Source organism: Ctenopharyngodon idella, chromosome 2 (assembly GCF_019924925.1).
Source record: "Ctenopharyngodon idella isolate HZGC_01 chromosome 2, HZGC01, whole genome shotgun sequence".
In the NCBI taxonomy this organism is placed as follows: Eukaryota; Metazoa; Chordata; class Actinopteri; order Cypriniformes; family Xenocyprididae; genus Ctenopharyngodon; species Ctenopharyngodon idella.
The window spans coordinates 29,360,610-29,385,474 of NC_067221.1; the positions used below are offsets into that span (position 1 = coordinate 29,360,610).

At 40.8% G+C, this 24,865-nt stretch overlaps 3 protein-coding genes across 14 annotated transcripts in view; 2 read left to right on the plus strand and 1 right to left on the minus strand.

The window, feature by feature from the left end:
• The first annotated feature begins 84 nt into the window (after positions 1–84).
• On the plus strand, positions 85–11,715 carry LOC127494373 (hepatic triacylglycerol lipase). 2 transcript variants are annotated; one of them, XM_051860221.1, is made up of 9 exons: positions 85–290; positions 487–668; positions 2,666–2,845; positions 3,677–3,794; positions 4,157–4,390; positions 4,815–5,060; positions 5,172–5,286; positions 6,136–6,354; positions 10,666–11,715. In XM_051860221.1, exons 1-9 carry the CDS (start codon positions 218–220, stop codon positions 10,763–10,765), a joined length of 1,467 nt encoding a protein of 488 aa, XP_051716181.1. In that variant the 5' UTR covers positions 85–217; the 3' UTR covers positions 10,766–11,715. The 2 variants fall into 2 exon arrangements, with proteins under 2 accessions (XP_051716181.1, XP_051716172.1); XM_051860212.1 differs by having other exon boundaries at positions 90–290; positions 484–668.
• On the minus strand, positions 10,778–21,788 carry LOC127494308 (disintegrin and metalloproteinase domain-containing protein 10-like). Of its 6 annotated transcripts, XM_051860113.1 has the most exons (16): positions 21,618–21,788; positions 20,641–20,791; positions 19,622–19,740; positions 19,057–19,215; positions 18,347–18,447; positions 18,126–18,266; positions 17,945–18,037; positions 17,672–17,855; positions 17,429–17,592; positions 17,084–17,267; positions 16,850–17,000; positions 15,635–15,818; positions 15,177–15,285; positions 13,957–14,177; positions 13,755–13,881; positions 10,778–13,676 (listed from the first exon to the last, which is right to left on the minus strand). In XM_051860113.1, exons 1-16 carry the CDS (start codon positions 21,688–21,690, stop codon positions 13,477–13,479), a joined length of 2,361 nt encoding a protein of 786 aa, XP_051716073.1. In that variant the 5' UTR covers positions 21,691–21,788; the 3' UTR covers positions 10,778–13,476. The 6 variants fall into 6 exon arrangements, with proteins under 6 accessions (XP_051716073.1, XP_051716055.1, XP_051716064.1 ...); XM_051860095.1 differs by having other exon boundaries at positions 10,778–13,881; XM_051860104.1 differs by having other exon boundaries at positions 13,755–14,177.
• Positions 21,789–23,265: 1,477 nt separating this feature from the next.
• Positions 23,266–24,865, plus strand: part of LOC127494164 (stonustoxin subunit beta-like) — a 231,044-nt gene continuing 229,444 nt past the window's right edge. The window contains exon 1 of one of the 6 annotated variants that reach the window (XM_051859916.1): positions 23,266–23,480. The gene's annotated coding sequence lies outside the window, so the exon portion shown is untranslated. The remainder of the gene's footprint in view (positions 23,481–24,865) is intronic. The other 5 variants (XM_051859901.1, XM_051859856.1, XM_051859864.1 and 2 more) reach the window with 5 other exon arrangements.

Consider the following 24,865-nt stretch of genomic DNA (forward strand, 5'->3'; position numbering starts at 1 on the left):
AAAGGGTGGAGACAGTTAACGGATTAACCCACTGTGTTTTCCCTTTACAAACAGTGGCAGAACCAGCAGCCAATCAGAGCGGAGAGTCTTTTCCCGTGAGTCACTCAGGCCCCTCCCACCGTCTCTCAAACACTCTCTCTACCTTGAGCCGCTCTTCAGATCCCACAGAAGAGCAGAAGTGGATCCACAGGAAGACTCTCGGTTCCCTCCACTGATCATGAGAGTCCTGAGCGCTTTTTTCCTCATGTGTGCGTTCACTGCGTCTGTGACCGGAGATTCAAACATCACAGGTGAGAAGAACCTGATTCCTGAAACATACCGGCACATGCTGCTCTTATTTTAGTCAGACACAGTGAACTTCACTCTGTAATTGCATGTTCTCGGAGAGGCTCTTTGAACGTTTGCCATGGAAAGAGCTGAAAGCCACAGAACAGCATGATGGGATGGGGTTTCTCTAAAATTACACATCTGGTTTATTTTCAGAAGCTGCGGCAGAGACTCTCAGCTCTACTCCAGTGAAGACGCTGCTGAAGTCCAGCTTTCATCTGTATCACAAGGGGAAGGTGTTTGAGGAGACCTGCGCCCTGGTCCCGTTCAGGTCCGAAAGCCTCCTCAGATGCGGCTACAACCACAGCCATCCTCTGGTGCTGATCATTCACGGATGGACGGTACGTCAGACACACAAACATGAAGGGAACGTGATGAGAGAGAAGAGTCCTACAGAAACCGGTTCAGATGAATCTGAGCCCAGCTCACAGGGAACGTCGTGTCAAGGTTCTCTCAAAGTCATGAACAAACGTTCTTCCAGTAACATTATTAGAACGTTCAATCAGAGTTATCTGGTCTTTAAGAATGTTCCAATACGTTACCACAAAAACATTATTTATACATCATTCATGGAACGTTTTTAAATGTTTAAGTTGGACGTTCGTCTAACGTTTTTAAAATGTTATTACTTGTGAGTGTTAATTTTGACAGCAAATTTTGATTTAGTTTTAGTCATATTTTAGTCATCGGAAATTGTTTTAGTTTTAGTCTAAATCTACAGTAGATTTAGTCGACTAAAATCTAATTTAGTTAAATTGTAATGCATTAAGCATTTCTCTAACAATACACAGATCCAGTACACTGATATACATCTGATATTCTCCAAACTGTTTATGTTCACTTAAGACAACCAGCTGTACTTTACTCGCCAAAGCGGACGGTTTTTGACCGTTCAAGTGCAAAAAGACACGAAAGAGCAAAATTCATACTTTTCAGGGATTGACACTTATCATTGAGGTACTATTATAGTTCTCATTTAAAATTTTAATTAGATTGGATTTTTAGTTTTTCTGCTTTTAATTTTAGTTAAAAGTTTTAGTAATTTTTTGTGTTTATGTCTTTTAGTTTTTGCTTTTAAATGTCTATAAGTTTTTATTTCTGTTTGTTATTTTAATACCTCAGGTTAAGCTAAAGCTTAGAAACTAGATGAAATAAAATAAATTTACAGTTTTTATATATTTATTTTTTATTTCAGTTAACGTTTATTTAATGAAGATTTCTTTGGTTTTAGGTTTAGTTAACTATAATAACCCTTATACTTGTAAAATATATTGAATAATGTGTCAAATAATGTTGTTAGTCTTTCCTTCCTGTGACAGAAGATACAGTAGTTTACTATGAATTGAATAGAAATTAAATTAAATACAGTTTATTGTGTAAACAAAATAACAATAATGACCTGGAAAAAATAGTAATTATAAACCATCCCGAAATACACCGTGACTCTTATTCTGAAATGTCTGCAGGCTGCTCATGAGGAGATAAAATATGCATTCTTACAACCGTCTAAAACATATTACCATATAAACATCGTGTAGTAAACATTGTCATAATTCATCAACATTAGCTCATAAGTAATTGCTTGGCATAAATGTGCGCTATTCATTAATTGTGAAGCAGTCTGAAGCGCTGCTGGACGAGCCTGTAGAGCGCGCGACAGCGCCGCGTTTCCCGCGGTTAGATCAGCACGTTACACTTCAAATGTGCGCATCTTCCACACAGGACAGCAGTCCTGACTGGATATCTTCCCAAATCGTCCCTCTCTTTCATTTTCGTCTCGTTTTTATTCGTTGACGAAAATTAGAGTAGATTTTAGTCATAGTTTTAGTTGTTCAAAACGCATTTTTATTTAGTCATCGTCTCGTTTTCGTCTGTGAAAAAATGTTGTTGACGAAAATTATTTGTCAACGAAATTAACACTGTTACTTGTTTCAGAACGTTCAGAGAACATTCAAAAGTAACGTTCCCATAATGTTTGAAGAATCAAATTTTTCGTCAACATAACCAAGAAAAAACATTTTAAAAACTGGACCTTTTGAACATTCAGAGAACATTCAGAAATAACATCTTCAGCATTTGAACATATTGTTGTTGGCTGGGCTGATGTGGAACAACAGTGAGCTGCTGATTAATGCTCACACTGCTGTTTCTCAGAAGAAATGCGATCATAAGTTGAAAAAACACTTGTTTTTTCCACTAATCATCTGTTTATTGCCTGTGAAAGTACATGTGTCAACAATCATGCAAAGCCAACAGGAAGTTCTTTGAGACGGAGGGAAGGGAATGAATCATGTTGTTTTACAGCATGTTCAGGGTTGATGTGATCTTCTGCTCTCAGATGAACGGACTCATGGAGCAGTGGATCTTCAATCTGGCTTCTGCGCTGAAGGTCCGTCTTGGGCAGGTCAACGTGCTCATCAGCGATTGGAGGAATCTGGCCCTTCAGCCGTATCCAATCGCAGCCAAGAACAGCAGACAGGTGGGGCAGGACGTGGCTGCACTGCTCAAATGGCTGGAGGTAATGAGGATCTTTAATGGGAACATTCTGGGAATTAAACCCACTGCATATAAAAACCTAAACATGCTGGTGGTCCACTGGGTTTGTCACTGTTGGGTGAACTTCTATAGTGGTGAACAGAAACTACAACAATTCCCCACCCGAGTGAAACGCTTCTCAAACAAGAACAAATGTAGGGCGGGGCTTGATTTTGTCTGTGGGGAATTGATTGGATGGTTGTGGTTTGCTATTGGTGGATCTCATGTGAGTGACAGGTTGCCCCGCCCTCGTCATCAGAGAAGAGATGTCGCTGATAGAGGGAGGAGAAGATATTCTGATTCAAGATTACCAGGAACATGAATTTAAAACAATAATAATGATGTTCACCTATAAATGATGTTTTATTAACAAAGTAGTGGAGGATCACGTTAGATAATCAACCTAATAAGCATGCGAGGATATATATAGCCAACCCACCTCTATCACATCACATGAGGGATGCTGTTTTCCAGCATCCCTCCACCAACCCAGCTCCTTAAATATTTCCTATCCCAACCAGGGATGGGCGAGTACTCTGGGTTCGGCCACATTCCTAGCTTGGAGCCCTTCCCTCGACAGCACGGCAAATATGCATACTTTTTCTATATCTGATTGACAAGGGTGAACTTGTGAAATCATTTAGAATAAACACTGCAATAGTCCATACAAATGCAATAATCAGTTTTGAATTTATGGTAACTTTAATTTTTTAAAAATTTAAATATAAAAAGCTTTGTCTGTGATAAGGGTCCAAACTGTATGTCCATCAGTATCTAAGTGTTTGAGTCCTGACGGCACTTCCTCTCCGGACAGGAAGCTGCTCAGCTCTCCATGGATGAAGTCCATCTGATTGGCTACAGTCTGGGAGCGCATGTGGCTGGATTTGCAGGAAGCCATTTCAGAGGACGGAGGAAAGTGGGCCGCATTACTGGTATGAAGAAGGCAAACACATGCATCAAACAGGATTTATCAGAGTCTGCTGGTGTTTACATTCAGTGAGCGTCAGTGGAGAAAGATGCAGTACCATCATCTGACCACTGACCATGATAACCAGCTGATCTGCTGTCATGAATCAGTAGAATGAGCAAGTGAAGATCTTAACATGATTCAGTCTGAAACTTCCCATTCAGAGTTACTGTCTTGTGTAGAAATAGACCTGCATTCTCCACCAACTTCTGATGAGAAGCTCAATGAAAGTCACACATGCTGCTGTTCCAGCCCATAATGACCAATTAAAGTGCTGAACATCACAATCTGAAGCTCATTTACATTGATGTCTGTTGTGTGACGCAGGACTGGATCCGGCCGGGCCGCACTTCGAAGGTCTGCCGGCGTTTGACAGACTGTCTCCAGACGACGCTCAGTTTGTGGACGCCATCCACACCTTCACCAAGTCCAGCATCATGCCGGGAGTGGGAATAAAGCAGAGCGTCGCTCACGTGGACTTCTACCCCAACGGAGGCTCCTTTCAGCCCGGCTGCAAGATGCTCGACATTTACAGTAACGTCTATCAGTACGGCCTGCAAGGTACTGAACCTGACACATGGAGAAATATTACCAAATGTTCTGTTATTTGTTTGTATGATGATGAATCAAACATGCAACATAAAGGGCCATTCAAACTGGACATGTTCTTGTGTTTTTATGGAACAAAACACAGGGGTCTCGAGATATTGCCAAATTTGCTCACATGCACAAGGAATTTATCTTGGTGAAAGTGCAAAGAATAAAAATTAAAATATACACACACAAACTCAAACACTTCACTGGCCAAATGCATCCATCTAGTCATATTTACATAAACCCAGTGATTACACAACGCAAAAACACATTCTGTGTAAACGGCCCCTGCAGGCATCATGTAGCATACTAAATAAAGCAGTGTTTGACATACTATTTTAGCCGTACACTAGATTAGACGGTCATTATAATGACTCATTGTGTGCTCTAGGTGTTCCCAAGACCATTAAATGTGCCCACGAGCGCGCAGTCAAACTCTTCACCAACTCCCTGATCAACACCAGCCAGCCCATAATAGGCTACCGTTGCCGTGACGACAGCACCTTCAACAAAGGCCAGTGTCTTGACTGCAAACAGATGCGCTGCAACACGCTGGGCTACGATGTGCGGCATGAGCGTGCGGGGAGGAAAGCTAAAGGCCTGTACTTCAAAACCGGCCCAGAAGCTCCCTATAAAGGTCAGTTAATGCTCTGGTAATTGTGGCCCATGTTTGAGTCTAGACAGGCGTCTGGACGGGAAGGTGTTTCCTGTGTCTGTTTATATAGTGAACACACGCCCTCTCCCTCAGTGTTTCACTACCAGATCAGAGTCCTGCTGATGAACCTGATGGAGCCGGTCGAGGCCTCGCTGTCCGTCTCGCTCAACGGGACCCGAGGAGAGATCCGAGACGTTCCCGTCACACTGTGAGTCCCAGAACACGAGTGAATAATGTCTGCTTAGATCTACATTTACCCTGTAAAGCCTGATGTATGAAATAATAGTCAGAAAAATGGAGCAGTTTATTGAAGCTTTAGATGAAATATAAAAGAAAATCCCCAAAATGTCTGCGCCTTGTGGGTAACGCATCGACATAAAGCTTCGGGCGACCCGAGTTCGAGTCCTGGCTCGTGGACCTTTCCCGATCCCTTCCGCCTCTCTCTCCCAATTCACTTCCTGTCAACTAATTGTTCTATCTCAATAAAAAGGCAAAAACTTAAAAAAATAAATCTTTAAAAAAAAGAAAATCTCAAAAATATGTTTGCATATGTTTTATGTTTGCATCATATTTGATACATCAGGTTTTTATGGCTCATATAGTCTGATATAGTGAGAATATAGAGGAAAAAACAGCTCACCGAAGCTGCTTCAGTCCAGTTGAAATATTACTAATAATATCAAAGTCATTCTTATGTTTACTTGACAAAAATCAGTGCAGATTTGACAGCAGAAAGACATGTGAAGCACGAGCTGAAGGAAACTTTTACTTGCTAAAATGGTCTGAACTATCAATCAGACGACAGAAGGAATCTTGTTTGCACAAACAGATGTCGAGTTCAAGAACTGCAGTAACCCAAAGTTGTTTCACGCTGAAGTACTTTAATATATAAGCAGTGTTGGTCAACAATCAATCAGCTGCTGCTGCGGGTCGTTAACAACACGTCATCATCACTGGATCTCCACGGATCAATGTCATGTGTGTGTGTGAGAGTGTGTGTGTGTTAGCATCGCTGCAGTAGTGAATGTGATCATCATGAATCTCTGGCATGTTGCAGGTATCAGGACAGCAGCAGCCAGAAGGCCTTCACCTCATTGGCTGCGGTGGCCGCTGATCTGGGTCACCTGATCTCCATCAGGCTGGTCTGGAAGGGCGAGCTGGTCTGGTCCAGCTGGCTGAGGCGTGTCCGGAACATCATGAGCTGGAACGGATCCGATCAGGACGTGGAACTCAGTGTGTGGAGGATCCGGATCAAATCAGGAGAGAGTAAGGAAAAGTGAGTTTCACTGAATTTCAGAGCACAATAAAACACTGCAAAAATCATGTCCTTCCTCAGTATTTTTGTTGTTTTCCAGCACAAATATCTAAACATTCTTAAATTAAGATACTTTACTGGAGACGCAAAATAACTGAAGATACTGAAGATTTGTGGATCTCATGTGATCTCTTGTTTTCAGAAAAATTTATCAAATTGAAGTGAGTTTATGCTTAAATTAAGATATTTTGGAAACAACAGTCAGAAATTCTGAGTCAGAAATTTCTAGTAAGGGTTTCCTAGTCGGAAATGCCTAGTTGGAAATTCCAAGTCGGAAATTCCTAGTAAGAGTTTCCTAGTCGGAATTTCCAGATTGGATTTTCTCTAGTCGGAAATTCCAAGTCAGAAATGGCTAGTCGGAAATTCCAAGTCAGAGTTTCCTAGTTGGAAATGCCTAGTTGGAAATTCCAAGTCGGAAATTCCTAGTAAGGGTTTCCTAGTTGGAAATTCAGAGTTGGAAATTCCAAGTCGGAGTTTCCTAGTCGGAAATTCCAAGTCAGAGTTTCCTAGTCGGAAATTCCTAGTCAGAAATGGCTAGTCGGAAATTCCAAGTCAGAGTTTCCTAGTCGGAAATGCCTAGTTGGAAATTCCAAGTCGGAAATTCCTAGTAAGGGTTTCCTAGTTGGAAATTCAGAGTTGGAAATTCCAAGTCGGAGTTTCCTAGTCGAAAAATCCTAGTCAGAGTTTCCTAGTCGGAAATTCCAAGTCAGAAATGGCTAGTCGGAAATTCCAAGTCGGTAATTCCTAGTAAGAGTTTCCTAGTCAGAAATTCCTAGTCAGAAATGCCTAGTTGGAAATTCCAAGTCAGAGTTTCCTAGTTGGAAATTCCAAGTCGGAGTTTCCTAGTCGGAAATTCCTAGTTGGAAATTATAAATATTGGGAATTTCCTACTTCCCACTTCTGAAGTCGTGATTACTTTGTTGTTGGAAAGAATAGGAATCATGAAGGACACAAAAGTTTTATTCTTTCTTATTTATTGGGGAAATCTCATTAAAGCCAAAATGTATTAAAGATATTTAATTTTGAATAAAATGTAGTGTCCCGTTCACTGACAACCATATAAACATTCACCACACTATCTAGATAGTCAGCTTGCTGACGATTCTGGAATTTTGTCAAATACATGCTATTTTCATTGAGTATAAAACCACAATATGCTTCAAATGATTATTCATATATGTAAATATGCACTACTTTAACATCAAGACAAGCCTATATGTTGAAAAACAAGACAAGAATACTGTCACAGCAGCAATCGTTCTCCCCTCCTCTATGTTTAAAGTTTATGGCACGCTCAACTAGGAAACTCGGGCATCAAAATTATCTCCAACTGAGGATTTCCAACAAGGAGAAATTCCTAGTCGGAAATTCCCAGTCGGGGATTCCTAGTCGGAAATTCCCAGTCGGAGATTCCTAGTTGGAAATTCTTAGTCGGTGCTTCTTATTCAGAAATGTCTAGTCATATATTCCCAGTCAGAGTTTCCTAGTCGGAAATTCAGAGTCGGGTTTCCTGGAGGAAAATTCCTAGTTGGAGTTTCCTAGTCGAATTTGTTCTCTCATGTCACATTTACTACTAGGAACTAAGTGATAATTTTGTTGCCCGAGTTTCCGAGTTGGGCGTGCCCATAAACTTTAAACATGGCGGAGTAGAGAATGATTGCTGCAGTGACTACTCATCTGGGCCTCATTTATAAAATGTTGTGCAGAAACCGTCCTAAATTTGATCTTACGATCATTTCTCTGATGTGCCTCTCTTTCAGATGTGAAATCTATAAATCACAAATGATCTTGAACTTGTGCGCAGCTGAATGGTTTCAGTTCTCCGCGTTGTAAACGTCACCTAATTAATGTCATGTACATATAAAACATCACCAGTCATCATCCAAATACTCGGCGAGCTGCAAGAATAGCTTAGATTTCCAAAAACCTGCAGTAATCTGACCTGGAAAAGTGCGTACGTCTGCTCAGACCTAAGTGCTAAGCACTTTTCCACGTCAAAGACCGTTTTTATAAATATGAGCGTTGGTGTGGATTTAAGCGTACGCACGCTTTATAAATGAGGCCCCTTGTCTTGATGTTAAAGTAGTGCATATATGAATAATCATTTGAAGCAAACTGTGTTTTTACACAACGAACATAGCTTGTATTTGACCAAAATTCCAGATTGCTTTATTTCTTTGCTGTAGTTCTTGTAACATTTTAAATTTTAAAGAATATCTGAATTTTTTCATTAATAAAAGGGGGTAAATTAATAGCATGGTAAACACATGGTAACGTTCAAAACTTATGCATTCACTCATTAATGAGGTTACAGACCAGATACAATGAAACAGTATACAGTTTTTTAATGCATTACAAGGATAAAATGACAGATTCTGACACAGTTTGATCCATATTCATGCATGATGTTACTATAGTAACTCTAGACTGTGGGTGAAGGCACATCTGTAATGGATATTAACCCTCATGCACTGTTCGATTTCTGGTCACAGAACATGGGACCCTAATTGGATTCAATATAAATCACACTATGCAAAAACAAACAAACAAAAAAAACAAAACACAACAATCAGGTACAAATAATTAACTTTTGAATTTGAATTTATTATTTATAAAAATGTTTTTATCCACTATTTTTAAGACTGCCCCTCCCTGAACATGTGGGACATTTACCACTATACAATTATATATATATCTTAGTCTAAACCTAAAGTTATCTTGACAAACTATATATCATTTGAAAGCGTTCAGACTCTAGTTTTCATATTTGATTTTCAAAAGAAACGATAAATAGCGATAGATTCTTCATTTGTGATGTGGTGCTAAACTATAACGCACACTCTGATTCTTTCTGTGTTTTTATATGTTTCAAATCAACATCAAATCAATAACATTACTGCTCAAACTACTTCTGAATAGGATATCTACTTTGTAAATATTTTGAAAAGTATGGAAATAGATGGTTCAGATCACTCAAACCATATATGGAAATCGAAGAGTCCTTAGATGGTCACCGGTGGAGTCTGGAAGTCATCCAGTGGAAGAGTTTGGTACTGTGCACAAAAAAATCTTACTGAAAGCTTTTTTCTTTTCTTTTTTTTAGATATCAAGCTAAAATTTGACACAGAACTTTAGATATTTAGCTTTTTTCTTGAAGTTTTAGAATTTTGTAAAATATGTATTTTATATAGAATATAAAAATATATTGTATGTTTTTTTATATACAAACTTCTATAACTTTTTTAAACTTTACTTTTACATCCTTTTTTACTTCTACAATACTTTGTGAAGTGTTTCCTTTAAAAAGATACCAAACTTAAGTCTGTGCTCTGAAGTATTCAAGATTTTTAACAATTTAAATTTGATAAAGTCATTTTTATATCTATGCTCAAAAAGTGGGATAGACATTTAACAGGTAAAGCAACTTTATATTTTAACAAACTTTGAAAATAAAAAGTTGTTAAGCTCAGTAAGACACTGGCACTTCCATACTAGAGTTGAGGAGTTCTGACATACAACACAGAAGTGTTTTGTATTTTGGGTCTTTAAATGACGGTCTATATGGGTCAAATTGACCTACGAACAGTATGAACATCTAAAATTTCTGAATGCACATTTCACATCAGCGTGTTGAAAATGCATGCATGTTCATGACCCTAAATGAGGAATAAGTCAAATTTCGAGGAGAAAAAAAAACAAACAAAAAAAACAGTACATGAGGGTTAAAGCAGTCGAGATCTTTCTGAAAATCAAACCATTTATTTGCTGAGCAACTCTAAAGCTGAACTACAACAGTCAGTGGAGTGTCTGTGTCTGATCTATCAGCGTAAGGACAGTGTGTGTCTGATCTATCGGCGTAAGGACTGTGTGTGTCTGATCTATCGGCGTAAGGACAGTGTGTCTGATCTATCGGCGTAAGGACAGTGTGTGTCTGATCTATCGGCGTAAGGACAGTGTGTGTCTGATCTATCGGCGTAAGGACTGTGTGTGTCTGATCTATCGGCGTAAGGACTGTGTGTGTCTGATCTATCGGCGTAAGGACAGTGTGTCTGATCTATCGGCGTAAGGACTGTGTGTGTCTGATCTATCGGCGTAAGGACAGTGTGTCTGATCTATCGGCGTAAGGACAGTGTGTGTCTGATCTATCGGCGTAAGGACAGTGTGTGTCTGATCTATCGGCGTAAGGACTGTGTGTGTCTGATCTATCGGCGTAAGGACAGTGTGTGTCTGATCTATCGGCGTAAGGACAGTGTGTGTCTGATCTCTGTGCAGGACGTGGTTCTGTGGCGTTTCCGCTGAAGTCACGCGTCTGAAGGCCTCAGAGGAACAGGAGTTCAGACGCTGCGCTCGGAGGACGGAGACACAGACATGAAGACACACAGCAGCCATTCAACCCAGTCTTTTTATTAATGCATTTCAAGTACTCCAAAAAAATTACATCTCTTTGCACAATACGTTTTGAAATGTTACGTAAAAATGTTCAAAGTGAACAAAAATTTAGGTACTGTATAAAACACAGTGAACATTAACAGACAGCAGTATTAATCTTTTTTTGTTCATTCGTTTCTCAATTTTAGTGTTCGGCCTATTTTCACCTACGACATTTGGACTCGATTAAGACTTTTTTCAGTGCACTTTTCCTCTATGAAATTTCACCAAGACTACGTAAAAATTAAAAGAAGTCAAATACAGGCAAATATTCAGATCTCCTCCAGTCCAGACCGCCGCAAAACCACCAGAGCGCCGCCTGGTTTCTTCATGGCAGACGGCAGTACGGAAAAGAAGAACCGGATGTGGCTCGGCGGCCGGCCTGGACTCGAACAAAATAAAAGTATCAAAATGTACCTTCAAATATAACAGAAATTCTCCAGTTACTGTACATAGTTTACACCTGCTGAGATGGTCCTGCTCTCTGTCAGAGAGGATGAAGGGAAGCGTGATGTTCCCTCGGCGAGTGGCCCTTCACACACCTGAGTCTGCCGCCCATCTGCAGGAGGATGAGGAGGATGAAGGACTGTAAACTAAACCTTGTGTTAATAGTACCGTGAGAATCCTCTACAGGAAACTGCAGCTACACTTTAAAACACATTAGCAGAGAACAATCGTAACCGTCCTGCTCTCAAATATAACAGCTGGGGTTCAAACCATGGTTTCAGCTCTTCACAGCAAACGCTGGATCTGAACATCCCAGAAACACTTTCAGTTACTTCAGTCATCTGAAACATGTGGAAGCTTGTTTCCGCCGTTGACTAAAATGATTTAAAAAAAAAAAAAAAAAAAGGTTAATTACTACTTTTTCCTTGGAAAGTAGGACTTCATAACTTACAGTTGAGAAAAAAAAAAAAGAATTGTGAGAAATAAAAACTATCAATGTGAGAAAAAATTATGAACAGAGAAAAAAAGTCTGAATTGCAAGAAAAAGAATGAATTGAGAATACGTCTGAATTGTAATAAAAACTAGCAATTGTGAGACAAAATTCATAACGTGTGGAAAAGTCTAAAATGTGAGTAAAAAACTTGAACTGCGAGAAATTAAAACAATTGCGAGAAAAAACGAAGAAATAAAAACTAGCAATTGCTAAAATCATAATTGTGAGGAAATCTGAAATGCGAGAAAAAAATTGCATGAAAGAGTCAGAATTGCAAGATATAAAACATTTGAGAAAAAAAATCATAATTGCGAGAAAAATTTTAGAATCGTGAGAAAAATCTGATTTGCAAAAAATGTCTACAATTCTGACTTTCTCGCAATTCAGACATTTTTTGCCAATCAGATATTTTTTGCCAATCAGATTTTTCTTGCGATTATGATTTTTTTACTCAACTGTTTTTATTTTTTGCAATTCATACATTTTTTCTCGCATTTTAGACTTCCTCATGATTATGAATCTTTTCTTGCAATTGCGAGTTTTTATTTCTCACAATTCTGTTTTTTTTTCCCCTCACAATTCAATTGACAAGTCAGAATTGCAAGAAAAAAAATTCCGAACCACGAATTTGCAAAAGAAATTGTCTGAGTTGTAAGAAAAAAAGCATGAATTGCGAGAAATAAAAACAACTGCGAGAAAAAATTCAGAATTGTGAGATAAAGTCACATTTACTTTTTAAATCTTTCATTCCGTGGCAGAAACGAGCTTCCATAGAAACGATCATGATCTTCATCATCATGGTCGTACTGCTAACACAAACACAATAAAATCAAGTTCTTCATGCACATTCCTCGTTCAGGGAGTGTACAGGAAGTGCAGTGGACGTGAGGACGTGATCGGAGATGAGCTATATACAAACACACACACAGAATGAAGCAGGTCAACGGCGGAATGACGTCGGGCGGCCGCCGCGGGATCCGTCCTCCTCGCGCTGAACCGCCGCCTTCGTTTGAGCGTTTTTGAGTCCTGAGTGTTGTCAACAAAACTGTAAATCTCTTATCGACAGTAGAAGAAATAATCTTCGTATAATACAGCTAATATCGTTTCTCTGTACAGCCGTGAGTCTGGAAAAGGGAAGGCGTAATATTTCTGGTCTTACAAAATAAAAGTCCTTTTCCGACCAGATGGCAACGATTCGGGCCGAAGCTCCAGACGCTTCCTTAAAAAGATGATGTTTTCATATCAAACCATGTCGAGTCTTAAGTGTTTTCAAAGGAAAGAAGTGACTATCTACAAATACCCCGGTAAACCTTGGCACGCGAGGGCAAAACAAACAAACAAAAATAATCATTACGAAACAAAACTCAGGAACGGATCTGCTCCGTGAGTCCGAAGCAAACGTGAATGAGCGGCGGAGTTGTGGTTCGTTTTTACTCCAAAGAGAAACTCCAGTCTGAGGAAGCATTATGGACCTGGACATGTTCCCGTAAAGCATTCCAGTTCAGTGCGTGATCCCGGATGAAGCTCTGGCGTTACTGTGGTGATGATGTGGTGCGGCCCAGTTCGGTTCTTTGGAGTAAAGCCTCGCTCCGCGGTCAGACTGAAGGAGCGTATCCGCGGCCGCCGGAGCTCTAGAACGGGACGAGAGTGAGTTCTGGAGTGGGCGGCGGATGCGTCCTTCAGTCGGGCCGTGGACCGGCGGCTCCGGCGGCTCTCAGCGTCTCATCTGGCCCATCTGGTAGTTCTCGCGGGGCTGCCGGTGGTGGCGCTGCGGCTGCGGCTGGCGCTGGGCCTGACGTGGAGCCGGCCGCTGGTTCTGGTGGCCGTGAGCGTGCTGGTTCTGGTTGTGGTGCTGATGATGCTGCTGCTGCTGCTGCTGAGCGGCGTGTTGAGCTCGTCGTCTCTTCAGCGTTCCTTCAGCACAGAGAGAGCGTGAGCACACGGTGCACATTAAACAGTGAGACAGTATTTCAGCGGAGGTGTGTGTGGTACCTGGCAGCGGTTTTGGAGGAGGCAGTTTGGGGTTGCTGCTGGGCGTGTGAACGCTGCAGATCTTAATGAATCCTGCCATCAGCATGATCAGAGCGATCCCCATCAGCAGCACCGCCCACCAGTGAGCCTGCGCGAGAAACACTCGATCAACACACGCTTCAGACTCAAACACAATCATGTGACCGGAGGAGAGGACACTTGCCACTATCCACTCGGCGATGTTCTCGTACAGCTCCGGGTTGAAGATGGCTTTCTTCAGACGGGCCAGAGGACCATCGGCATCCACCAGACGGCACTTCATGAAGACGTCGCAGTAGCCCTTGAAGTCATTACAGGGCGACCCGGCCTGAAGAGTGGTGACCTTCTTATTGAAGAAGCGGGCGAGCCGCTCGGAGCCGGTGCTGCTGCAGGTGCTGGGGTTCACTGTCACACACACACACACACACACACACACACACACACAGATATGAGGGTTATATGGATTAACGTCAACAATTCTCCATCTTCAGCTCTATTCAGCAGAATGACACACAATCAGTGTAGAAAACTAATATTCTGTCTAGGTTTTCTCCAGGTTTACAGAGAATGCTGCTGGTCTTACTGTGAATGATGTCTAATCATGTGATGTATTGATTTTTCATATCTCAAAATCGGAATTATCTCAGTACTGAATTGCAATGAAAGAAACTTTACTGTTGTTCTTGATGTTTTTGGTTACACTTTATTTTACAGTGTAATTGTACTGTACTTATAATCAGTTAGCTGATTGTAATTATGCATAATTTACTGTTATTCTGTACATGTAAGGTGTGTAACATGAACACTGTAAAATAAAGAGTTACTGTTTTTTTAAACAGCATCTGACATTAAAAAATGAAAGAAATCAATAAAATAATTGTGACATTTCAGAAACTAAATGAATGTTTAAATTAATAAATTATGATTTAAAAGAAACTGAATATTCAGTGTAGTTTTGTATGTCATTTGACAGAATATTTACTGATGAAACCAAATGGCGCCATCTTATGTTTCATTTAATAACTGCATTTAAAAATGTGATATATTCTCCAAATATTCCCCTGTATGCATAAAATATATCGCAAATGCATTAGTTAAAAATCAACACACACATTTATAGATAATAATGCAGAAATTAGAATTTGCCGGCATGATTTTCTCAAAGTACCGTTCGTTTGGCAGTGTTTGTGTAATCAGAGACGGCCTCTGTAACACTGATATTATTAGTTATCATAATCATTATTATATTATGCCTTGTGTTGGAGCGTTGATGGAAATGAAACTACTCTGAGATGAAAGAAAGGTAAACTATTATACTAATATATTATCCTGAATCAGTGTCCACTGTGAGAATAGCACACACACTCGTGTTCACATGACACACGTTACGCTCTCTGTACTGACTTTTCTCCATGCAGCACACGTGGCAGAGCTCCGTCTCGTCTTTGCCGTCCACACTGGCGCAGGTGCAGACCTCCAGACCGTACTTCTCACAGATGGACCCGGAGCAGCCCTGAACACACACACACACACACACACACACAGGCTCAGACGTGACTGGAGTAACCATGTAACTCCAGTTGACCCCACAAAGCATGAAATATATATTAACATTTTAACATTCTTATATATATATATATATAAGAATGTTAAAATTACATTAGGTTCCTGTGACGGGTAGGGTTAGGTATAGTGTAGGGAAGGGCCATACTATAGTGACTTAAGATTTTGTCAAACATTCTTATATATGATTTTTAAGATGTTGTCTTTGTGGGGTCATTCCTGATCTTAGTGGGGTCATTTGGACCCCACAAAGCAGTATAAACAAGGATGTGTGTGTGTGTGTGTGTGTGGTCACTCACCCCGTTGAGGCAGACCTGCGTGTCCCCGTGGCAGGCGGTGAAGTTGGCCTTGGGCTCTGAGGTGGGACACTGGGCGGAGATGCCGCTGCACATGCCCTGGTGAGCGCACTCGGACTCCTCACGACACTTCTCGTTTCGGCTCTTGTAGCTGCAGTCGGCCGTACAGCACGGACCCTGACTCGGACTGACACAACACATACATCACATGACATGAACATTGCATCAACACCTGAAACACTGTTCTTTTCTGATTCAAGGATGTGTGAGTGTATAATAACCAATCACACGTAACAATCCAATCGGATGATGGAGAAATTAATGAAGGCTGGGGAAAGGAGAAGAATAACACTTTACAATATTACATGAGTTAACATCACCTAACGATGAAAAATATTCTACAGCATTTATTAATCTCAGTTCATGTTAATTTCAGCATTTGATCAAAAGTTGTATCTGTTAATATTATTTGAAAGACTTGAACTAACTTAACTTTAACAAAGATGAATAAAAACTAACCCTAACAAACGTATAGCTTATTAGTGATGGGAGAAACGAAGCTTTTAGAAATTTTGAATCAACTGAGTCGATTGCTTCACAAAATGATTCACATGCTGCTGACCCCTGCTGGTCAAAACTGTGTTAACCCAGTCAAAACATGCAGAAAAACACCAACTAAATGGTTTATTGAAAGTGTAATCTATTAATGCAATTAACAAATCATAAAATAACTTCATATTTAATTGTATTATATTTTATTATTATTTTATTTAATTTTATTAGATTGTAGGATTTGTTTTGTTTGATTTATGGAGAGCTTGATTTAATCACACCAATAACAGATTTTTAACAACTCTTACTTTTTTAATCATACAAATGAGTCATTAAAAATGTCTACAAATTCATAAAACAGATCCGAGATCAGGTAAACTATTTTTAAAGTTTTGACATAGCAAAACCTTGTTTAGTGAAATCACATGCCGGTTTGATACACGCTCTGAATCACTGGTTTGAAACAATGATTCACAAGTCTGGTTTTGAAGCCTCATGAAGTTTTGAAAGCACCGGTCACTACTGCTCACTGTTAGCTAATGTTTTAATTAATGGTTTAATGGACCTCATTGAAAAGTGAAACAGGAATCTGAATACAGGCCTTAAGAAATCAAGCCTATTATTAGGACCAATGAAGATGTTAGCACTGTGGCCATTTGTTTTTACCTGCAGACTTTGTTGGGTTTGAGTTTGCATTTCCTGTTGTCCGGTTGATTGGCGTCGTAGCAGCACTCGTCTTTACACTGATCGCTGTATCCGCAGTCACACTCCTCGCCCGGCTCCACCAGCCCGTTCCCGCAGATCGGCTGCCCGGACTCTGTCCAGCACACACAGAAACACACACGTCAGCTCCGGTCAGACCTCTGAGACTGCTTCTGTCGGTCGTTCCGAGCGTCTCACCCACGAAACAGCTGCCGCGCTTCTTCTCCAGCACCTGGCTGATGTTCTTGATGCTGCACACGGAGAACTTGTTGTTGTTCAGCTTGTCTCCGGATGTGGCACGGGCGTACATGATGTAATTCCCCCGTTCCTTCTTATCCTGGCTCTTGGACTCGCCCGGAGTGCACTCCGACCCGGAGTCATGCTGAGAGACCAAAGCAAAATCACCATCATCATCATCATCATCATCAAGTCTCACAGCTCTTGAGATTTTAGACATCAACAATTTATATTTGTCTAAAGTTCAGTCAAGCTTTCAGATCTGTATGTGCAGAACTGCAACCGGCGGGATCATCATCAACTCACCGGCGAGCCGAAGTTGTGTCCGACCTCATGTGCGAACGTGATGTGTGAGACTTTGGGAGGCACGTGTGAGGCGTAGTTCTGAACCGTGATGATTCCCGTGTTCAGAGACTTCTTCTTCCCGTCGGAATAGAGCTTGCTCTTCTCACAGATGCCTCCAGAACTCCCTGAGGAAACACACAGGATTATCAGAACCACCTGACACTGGCACCTGAAGCTACATCTTCATCATGCAGAAGCGTTTACCGGCGGGAGCTCCGACCCAGGCCAGACCCAACACGCCGTCGTCGAAGTCTCTGTCGGTGAAGACGTAGGCCAGGCAATAGTCGTCGTGATTCTGCTCCGAGTTCAGCTCCAGAAACTTCTCCACGCCGATGTTGGCGAAGCGGAAAGGGTTGGACCGATCGCGCTCGTCACTGGTGGTGTTGATCTGAGAACGGCAGCGCAAAAACCAGTTAAAACCAGCAAAAACCTGTTCAAACCAGCTTCTACAGCATGATGATGAATGAGAGCACTGACCCGTATCCTCTTGACCATGAAGCTGATGTTGCGGATGCCCATGAAGTCTGTGCCCTGGTAGATGGCGTCGATGGCCTTCACGTGACTGGAAATCTGAGCAGAACATCATTATCATCATCATCATCATCATCATCATCATCATCACGTCTCTGATTAAACCAGTCAAACAGCACGGGCGTACCTGAGCGATGACGGCCTCTCTGGTCTTGTAGTACTTGTAGAACAGGTGATCGGTCTGGATGAAGAGCTGACACGTGTTCTTCTCCACCTGAGTCATCCTCTTCTTCCTCAGCAAGGCCTGCTCCTCCGCTGACCGGTTCTCCTGCAGAGAAAGAGAGCGTTTGTGCTCACCGGTCTCTCTCAATAAAGACTGAAGCAGAATAAAACACTCGCCGGTCGGACCTTCGCCGGTTCCTCCAGCACCGACGCCTGGTATTTCTTCATCCTGTCAAACACAGACGAATCCGCACAGCCGCCCTCCGGCCCGTACTTGTGAGGATAATCTGGATCACGTGACAGAGACGTCAGCACATTACAATAAAGAAAACTGAGAACAAATGAAGTTATACAGCAGTTATTATTCAGAAACATGTGACTGCTGAATGCACAATCGACCAATCAGAATCAAGCCCTGCAGAGAGACATAACTAGTTAACAGCACTGAAGCTATTTTAGGGAACAAAATTATCACATCACTTTAAAAAAGAATATGTATGGACACGCTGTTGCAGATTTAATAACTTCAGAGATTATTTTGAGGCTTATATTCTGTTATATCATGGAGCACTGCAGATGGTACAGACGGATCACGGCATGCAGAAGTAAACACTCATTTGTGATCCACGACTGCTCACTTATTCTAATCAACATGTGCTGTTGTGAATAATCACGAGACGCGTCTTCTCATTGGATAAGGACTCGCAGTCCCATGAATATTTATGAGACACTGATGAGTCATCAATGCTCTGGAATGTGAAGAAACGTCACATCCTGATGAAGGTTTAAACCCAGAAGATGAAAACAGAACCAGTTTTCTCCTACAGTTCAGATGAAGGCACACTAACATCTGTGATGAACATCATGAGCGTTTCAGTACTAGACGGATCACTCACGGATGTCGTCCTCGTGGTAGATGACGGAGTGGAACGGGACGTTTTTGTCCTGCAGGTATCTCTCGACCGGCTCCACGTAATACGTGCCTCGATGGGTCTGAATGAAGCCCTCAAACTTCCCGTCCACGACCGAGCCGTGCGTCAGAGTGCCGTGTTCTCCTGCGGAGCAGACGGCATCGGGATCAGAGGAACGCAAACTGAAACGAGCCTCAGAAAGAACAGTCAAACTGACATGATTCGATCAGTTCTCCAGTAACAGAAGGTAAATGCATGAAGAAAGCTGTTTTATTTGCTCTTTAACGCTCTCTTTCCTGCTGCTCAAGATACATTTCTGATTATTATGTGTTGAAAACAGTTCATATTTTTGTGGAAACCGTCATACATTTTATTGTTCAGGATTCTTTGATGAACAGAAAGTTCAAAAGAACAGCATTTATTTAAAAAATAATCTTTTGTCACATTATAAATGTCTTTACTGTCACTCTTGATCAGTTTAATGTGTCCTTGCTGAATAAAAGTGTTAATTTCATGAGCGCAGACGTGTGTCTGATCAGGTGGTGCTGACCGTAGATCTGTCCGGTGTAGATGTGCGAGGTGTCGTACTCCAGCTCCTCTCCAGACATCTCCAGCTTAAAGTCGTCTGAAAACAACCTGGTGTCTCGCTTCATCCGCAGGTTGAAATGTCTGGAGGTGGAAAACATACATTTTAAACACGACTGAAATTTTACAAATGGTTTTGGAGAGCGGCAGAAACAGCAAGAAGAAAAGATACGAGACAGTTACACAGAAAAACAGCTTTAATGTTGAAAACAAGAAAACAGGCTCAGCTCTGTCCTGATGATATAACAGCTGACACTGATGATTTCTACTGATTACAAGAAGTCTTTTGAGACTGAAAACCCCTGAGATAATGTCGACTGAGAGAGTGAAGATCTCACAGAGAAACACTACACTGATTCACCTTCATATTCTTCTGAAAATCATAAAATCATCGTGATAAACCGACAGAAACTGATTCACTGCTGATGTTTTGTTGCTCACAACAGACCAGAGGGAGAAGATCATACTTTCCTAAACTCAACTAATCTTCACACAGATCTCACAGCTCTGAACATCAGGGTGTTTCTACGGATGGGTTTTAATAGACTGATCTCTCATTCTGAATCAGTCCTCATTTTGATGAACCGATATCGAATCTTAAATCCCAGGAATGGATCTGTTAATCTGTGCTGTTTTCAGCTCCTGACATCCAATAACCAATAAACTTTGTGCTTAGATACTTCTGATATGAGACAAAGTCTTAGATTTCAAATTATTCTAATTTTGTTACAAAGTTTAAAGAATAAATGTGGTTTTGTGACTCGTTAATGATCATTGTAGCGCCTCAGTTCATTCAATATATGTTAACTCAACATGTTGAATATGAATAAATCCATCATGAAAACAAGTGTTTATGACGGCCACCATTTGAATGTTTATATTTAAAAAAAATTGAAACAATTTACGTCATACAAATGTAGTTATTAATATAAAGACTGCCTGTACAGAGAGTGACATATACTGTACCTGATGTCATGCTCTCACCTGCCGTGCGCGTGGAACTCCAGCTGCAGCTCGCGCTCCTGGTGCGACAGCGCCCTCCTGGCTCTCTGGTGACGGATGTGCAGCTGATCCGTGTCGTACGACAGACCCTCGTAGTGCCGGATGTACTTGTTCAGGGGGTTGCCATAGTAACCTGCTCAGCACACAAACATCACGGTTACAGCGCGGCTGTGATTGGGCCGCAGGTGATCACATGACTCGTCATTCAGGACAACAGTGAGAATAAACAAAGAATAAACAAAGCCCTCCACCCTCCCCAGCACCACCTGCCCAGATCTGATATAAATAAACCTCCATTTAACAACATGAAATAAGGTGAACACATAATTGCCTTTTTTACCAAATAATTTTGACTTTTTGTTGGAAACCACAGAAATGTTCATGCGACATTGACAATGCTGTGATTTTGACACCATATATAATAATGAGAGATCATCTCTGTCATCTCATAACGGTCAAATACTGTCCGATTCATCAGATATTCTGCTGTTTATCAGTCATATCAGTGTCATAAAGGCCCAGTTCATTCACAGAAACAGAAACAAAGCCAGAGATGTTGAGTATGACACATATGGAGCTTCATTATAACACAATCATCACTATATGGAGGATATAGTCTGATTATTCATGCTGTATTTAGATTTATGGATCACTGATGTGGGAATGATGTGCAGTGTTATGGTGTCTCTTCATCCATCTTAAGCTGGATGTGTGTTAGCTCATATGTGTCAGCTCAATCTGAGCCCTGGATCTGCTCTTCCTCGATCCACTCATCACATCTGGGCTCAGAGAACCGGCCGCGATCGGATCCGTCGTGAATATCGATGGGAACGCGTCAGATTCGGCGGAATCCGGGAATAACGGTCGCGGCTTTAGCGTTAGCACGGATGCTCGCGCGGAGCATCACTGAATCAAGCCGAACCGGGTCCAAACACTCTCTCACACACACTCACACTCACCTCGAGCGGGTCTGGAGGCGCATAAGAGGCACAACAGCACCGGGAACACAACCGTCATCGCGGATAAATGCATGTTTAGCGCATGGATGATGGACGGGTTGGGTTTTATTGTTTACAGCTTCAGTCTCGGGTTTGGGGCTTTGCGTGCTGACGTCAGACGCACAGAGACACGAGCACGAGCACGAGCCCGAGCCCCTCCCCCACGCCTGAGCACTGCAACATCACAATCACAGCAGTCACAGGACACATAAGAAAAAAATCATAATTATGATATAAATGCTGACATGAGATGAAAAGTCGAATTTAGGACAACGGAAGTCATCATTTTGACTTTTAATGCTATAATTTCGAACTTTTTTCCTCATAATTTGCACTATCACAATCATAATTATGATTTAGTGGCCTACATAGAGTTTAGATTAAGCCAGGATTAGGCCTTAGTTCAATTAGGACATTTAAGTATAAACATGCCTTGGAAAAAATATTACTGTTGTGCATCTTGAGACAAAACAACAGCACACAGTAAGAGCAGTGAGTAGTGGGCAGCCATTTTTGAGAATCAAACCTGCAACCAAAGGTTACCAGACTGACTCTCCAACCATTAAGCCATGACTGCTAAGTTTTAAGACATTTCCTGGAATAATGGTCAGGTAACAACGCAAGAAGTCATGCAGGACAAATAATTATTTATAACACTTCAGCTAGTGCTATTCACTAATATGGAAACAAGATTAATTAATCAGTAAGTTATAGCAAATGTAGGTCTGACATAATTCCTTATTAGGTAATCAGTAATTACTGAATGTGATTAGCCTCATTAATAACTATCAACTCACTATGATAAAGAATTAAAAAATAAACTACTAACCACAACATTAACTGAGACATAACTGTTAAAATGTCAAATTGTTATAATAATGCCTTATGTGTAATAGCATAGCAACAATTAGACCATTTTGTTATATGCATAATATTATACTCATAACGAGATGAGTGGTAGCTGCATAGCGTACATACCTTTATTTTTTGCATGTTTCCCCTCTTCATTTTCCGAATTTAGGCTCCTGATGATGGCTTAGACCTTTATTCTTTTCCATATTTTCACATTTTCACCTAAAGTCTAATATAATATTAATATTAAATATATTAAATATAATTGTGACTAGTCGAAACTGAATTTGAGATATCTCTAATTACCTTTGTGTTTGTGTGTGACATGTCTATTGAAGATATCTACAGTATGATGGCATTACAGATAAATGGAGTTTTGACTATAGTCATAAAGTATTTAGAGATATTTCTAATTTATCATTTCTTTAATCATTTCTTACTAGTGCAATTATAATTGCATATATTGTCTAATTATCATTCTGACTAGTCAAATTATAATTATGACTCGTCGAAATACAATTGTAATTATCTAAAAGCACTTTAAGCTCCACATTATTCATTCTAGACTTAAACATTTACATTACATATACAGTACATATAGGCTACAATTGCATCTACTCTACTTCATCTGTGATAGAAGATGAAGTTCACGAGCGTGACTACAGGAAGCAGAAAGTGTTCGACTGCACGGCTCTGTTTCAGCTCAGGGGAGGATGATCTCGCGGTTAGGTGCAGTAGAGACAAACACACACACTGAGTGAACTGAAAGTGAAGGTAAAACAGACATTTTCCTCACTGAATGATACAATCGATAATCTTGACGTGGCTTAACAGACTGTAATACCATTTGTAGTTCTGATTTAAGTCTTTTCATTTTCCTACTATATTTAAAAAGAAATAGACACATCAAAGTCAAACACAAGCTTTCTGGTTCTACATCAGCTGACGAGGAAACACTGAAGAGGACAACAGGTAAGAGAACAGATATGAAAATGAAATAAACTTATTTAAGAGAGAATTACATACTGGATCAAAGATTCCTCACAGAAACACATCTGTCAGAAATTTTGTGAGATTAAATGATCCTAATTAAGACGATGATTGAATGACTTTTTTAGAAAATTAGAATAAAAGTAATTTGGATTTTAAAAGCTGATAACTCAACATCATTTGCCCATGCTAACCTGAGTGTACAGCTTCTGACTGACTTTGAGCAAGACTTGGTTGCAGCATTTAAAACAGGATCTATAGACAGACGTCATTTTATTCAAAAATAAACATGGAGGCGCACAGTAGAGTGCTGGAATATCAACCAACTAAACAAATGAGAATGGACAAAGAACAACTCAAACAAAGGATACGTTTACATGACAATAATGAACTAAAAAACGTAAGTTTTTCTGTTTATGTTTTTCACGTACAGACAACACCGTTGTCAAAACGATCCCTGTTCATACGGATCGGTGAAAATGACTAAAACCACTGTATTCTGCTGCCCGGCCAGTAGATGGCGATGTCACTTTGTAAAGAAACACTATGCACTTATAGGGCCCTATTTTAACGATCTAAGCACATGGTCTGAAGCTCATGGCGCAGGTGCACTTACGCCATGTCCAAATCCACTTTTGCTAGTTTAACGACGGGAAAAATGATCGGTGCGCCAGGCACATGGTCCAAAAGGGTTGTCCCTATTCTCTTAATGAGTCATTGGTGTGTTTTGGGCGTAACGTGCAATAAACCAATCAGAGTCTCATCTCCCATTCCCTTTAAAAGCCAGGTGCGCTCGCGCCATGGCGGATTCGCTATTTACATGGTGGAATTTGCAAGTGGAAAAACTAAACACTTCTCTAGCGAGGAATCCTTTTATTTGTAATATTTGGCATGTTTGTGTGCTGCTGCCGTCCCTGTGTGTGTAATAAGCAAAGTGTACGCCGTTGTGTACCCGCCTATAGGCGCATATTACTAATGTGCTCTTTAAATAACAAATGTATATATATATATATGTATATATAACACCATTGACTTTAGACCAGGTTTCAGTTGGTCAATGGCACAGTCGTTTTCAGTTGCCTCAAAATAGCAACATGCCAACAATGCGCCTGAACACACCTCATTTTCAGACCAGCATGCCCATGGGGGCACAGATGGACACAAGTGCATTTGCTATTTAAACAACGTGGCGCAGGATGTGAAAATGATGACTGTGTCGGGCTGAAACTAACAAAAAACACTTGCGTTGCATCTGGCGCCGCATTGCGCTGGTTATATGATAGGGCCCATAAACTTAACATGTAATACGCATGTACATGACGTCATCGTTTTCACAAATTCACAGTTTTGCAGTTTACACAGAGAAG